This window comes from Morus notabilis, unplaced genomic scaffold (assembly GCF_000414095.1).
Source record: "Morus notabilis unplaced genomic scaffold, ASM41409v2 Scaffold843, whole genome shotgun sequence".
Taxonomy (NCBI): Eukaryota; Viridiplantae; Streptophyta; class Magnoliopsida; order Rosales; family Moraceae; genus Morus; species Morus notabilis.
Window position 1 is genome coordinate 363,675 of NW_010361268.1, and position 2,067 is coordinate 365,741.

Below are 2,067 nucleotides of genomic sequence, written 5' to 3' on the forward strand. Positions count from 1 at the left end.
GACAAAACAAAAACAAAAACAAAAAAAAAAAAAAAAATATATATATATATATATATATAATATAACAGATTTTATTTTTCAAAAAAATGGAAAATTTGAGTTAAAAACTAATAAAATAGTGACGGTCCAAAATATTACTCTACGTACTCAGTTAAGTATTCATTCATATCCTGCCAAAGAATTTCCATGTCACATCAAGAATAGTACTATTGCAACATAGTGTAACTATGTGTTCATTGTCTTTCTCGATCATCATCTCATCTTTTTTTTTTTCCCTTTTTGAACTTGAGTGTGGAAATTTCGGGATAAAATATGAAATTACCACTAGGTTATATATGCCTACAACCACTACTATCATTAGATCTGATCTATACAATTAGGATCCAGATCCTCGATCTTACTATTATTTTGATAATAACCAATAATGGCGAAATGAATTAGAACTTTTCCCGTGATATTATAGCATTTTTCACTTTAGGTGGTGCTTCTTAACACGGTCATATATATGTTTCATTTAGCAGCTATATATATATATACACACATTAGATATATGCACCTCCATTTTGTTGTGGAAGTACTGCTTTGAGACCATTCTTTGTATCTATTTTACTGCAGGAATGGAAAAGTTACGTTTGCCAAGTTTCGGAAGCTGGCATTTGCACCACCGTGGGCCGGTTGACGCCGCCTTATTACGACCAGTTAACGGCCATCTCTAGTCTGGCCTCTGTACTGTATAATTACGGGCCTTTTCTTGTCGAGCTCGGAGACTGCACTTTTGTTCGGAGAACCTTCAGAAATATCAGTGTGGACCACTGTTCAGGCCTGAGGAGGAACAGTAGATTGGTTGTGATTGGCCTAGTTTTGGTTTCATCTGGGGTTATGCTTTCTTTAATCTTTTGGCTTTTGTTTGCAAGAGAGAAGAAGTACCGGGGTTATGTTAAACACTTTGAATCTGCCTCTTAGATCATAAGATGGTTAATTATCACAGTCTAAGTTTTAGGATTAGTAATTATTGATCGTTTTATTGTAGTAATCACTTTGAATTATAGTAAACCAACACAAATAATTAGCTGTACTTCATGAGTTTCAAATATCTATCTGTTTAATTAGCCAACATAGATTTGAGAGGACGAAATAGTGATATATGTTGTCAAAACCAACTGCTAAAAAATTCCGAAATCTATGTGCTTATATAAATTTTTTTTTTTTAATTATTTTAACATCCTATATGCTCATAAACCGGAAATAGCTACTGATTTATACTAAAATTAATGAAACTAGACCGTTTGAAGCATAACTTTTTACCTCGTGAAAACCCACTGGCACAGCTGACTGTAATACATGTGTATATCTATCCATGTGCTCAAAAAAGTCAAAAAGAGGTCTTGGACGATAAGAAGATAGTAGAATCTACTAACCACTTTCAACAACCAAAAAAAAAAAAAAAAGTGGCCACCTAGTTTTGTCGTCTGGTCAGAATCTCGACAAAGTCATTCTGAGATTATAGAGTTACAAAAATTAACACGCTTGTTATTAGTTACAAAGTTACATTAACGTACGTTACATTACATAGATCATGTACCAAAACCTTCTCAGATTATAGTTAGAATCTTGTTTTTGGATGGCGGTGTCAGTGATTAGTCAGAAATGTATAAGTTATAAGTTCCTAGTAGACTTGACACGTGTAGTGATACGATTCGACCACGTTTTGATGGACACAAAGAGATATCTAGAGATATGGCAGATCGGTTTGCCTTTTTGTGTAAGCTACGTGACAAAAATAGCCACACTACAAAAAAACCGACCAAGAAATAAAAGAGCATACCACGACAAACCCCATGAGAGAGAGAGAGAGAGAGAGAGAGTTTAGTTTAAATATTCTCTCAGTTCATTTCTCTGAGATAATCTCTAGTGAGAACTTTTTGTCGTTCAATTTGCAATTGTACAAAACAAAAGGGTACCATTGCTTTGTTTTCAGTCTTGGTTTAGCTAGGTTTAGTATAGACTTTTGCCCTGAGGCATTTAAATTATTGGTTCTGTTTTGATTATGATGAGGTTTGCGGAAGA

General features: G+C 34.0%; 1 protein-coding gene across 1 annotated transcript in view; it reads left to right on the forward strand.

Annotated features, from left to right (window-relative positions):
* Positions 1–963, forward strand: part of LOC21408388 — a 4,271-nt gene extending 3,308 nt beyond the window's left edge. The window contains exon 8 of the mRNA XM_024166147.1: positions 616–963. Within this exon, the coding sequence (XP_024021915.1) occupies positions 616–963 (348 nt within the window). The remainder of the gene's footprint in view (positions 1–615) is intronic.
* The last annotated feature ends 1,104 nt before the right edge of the window (positions 964–2,067 follow it).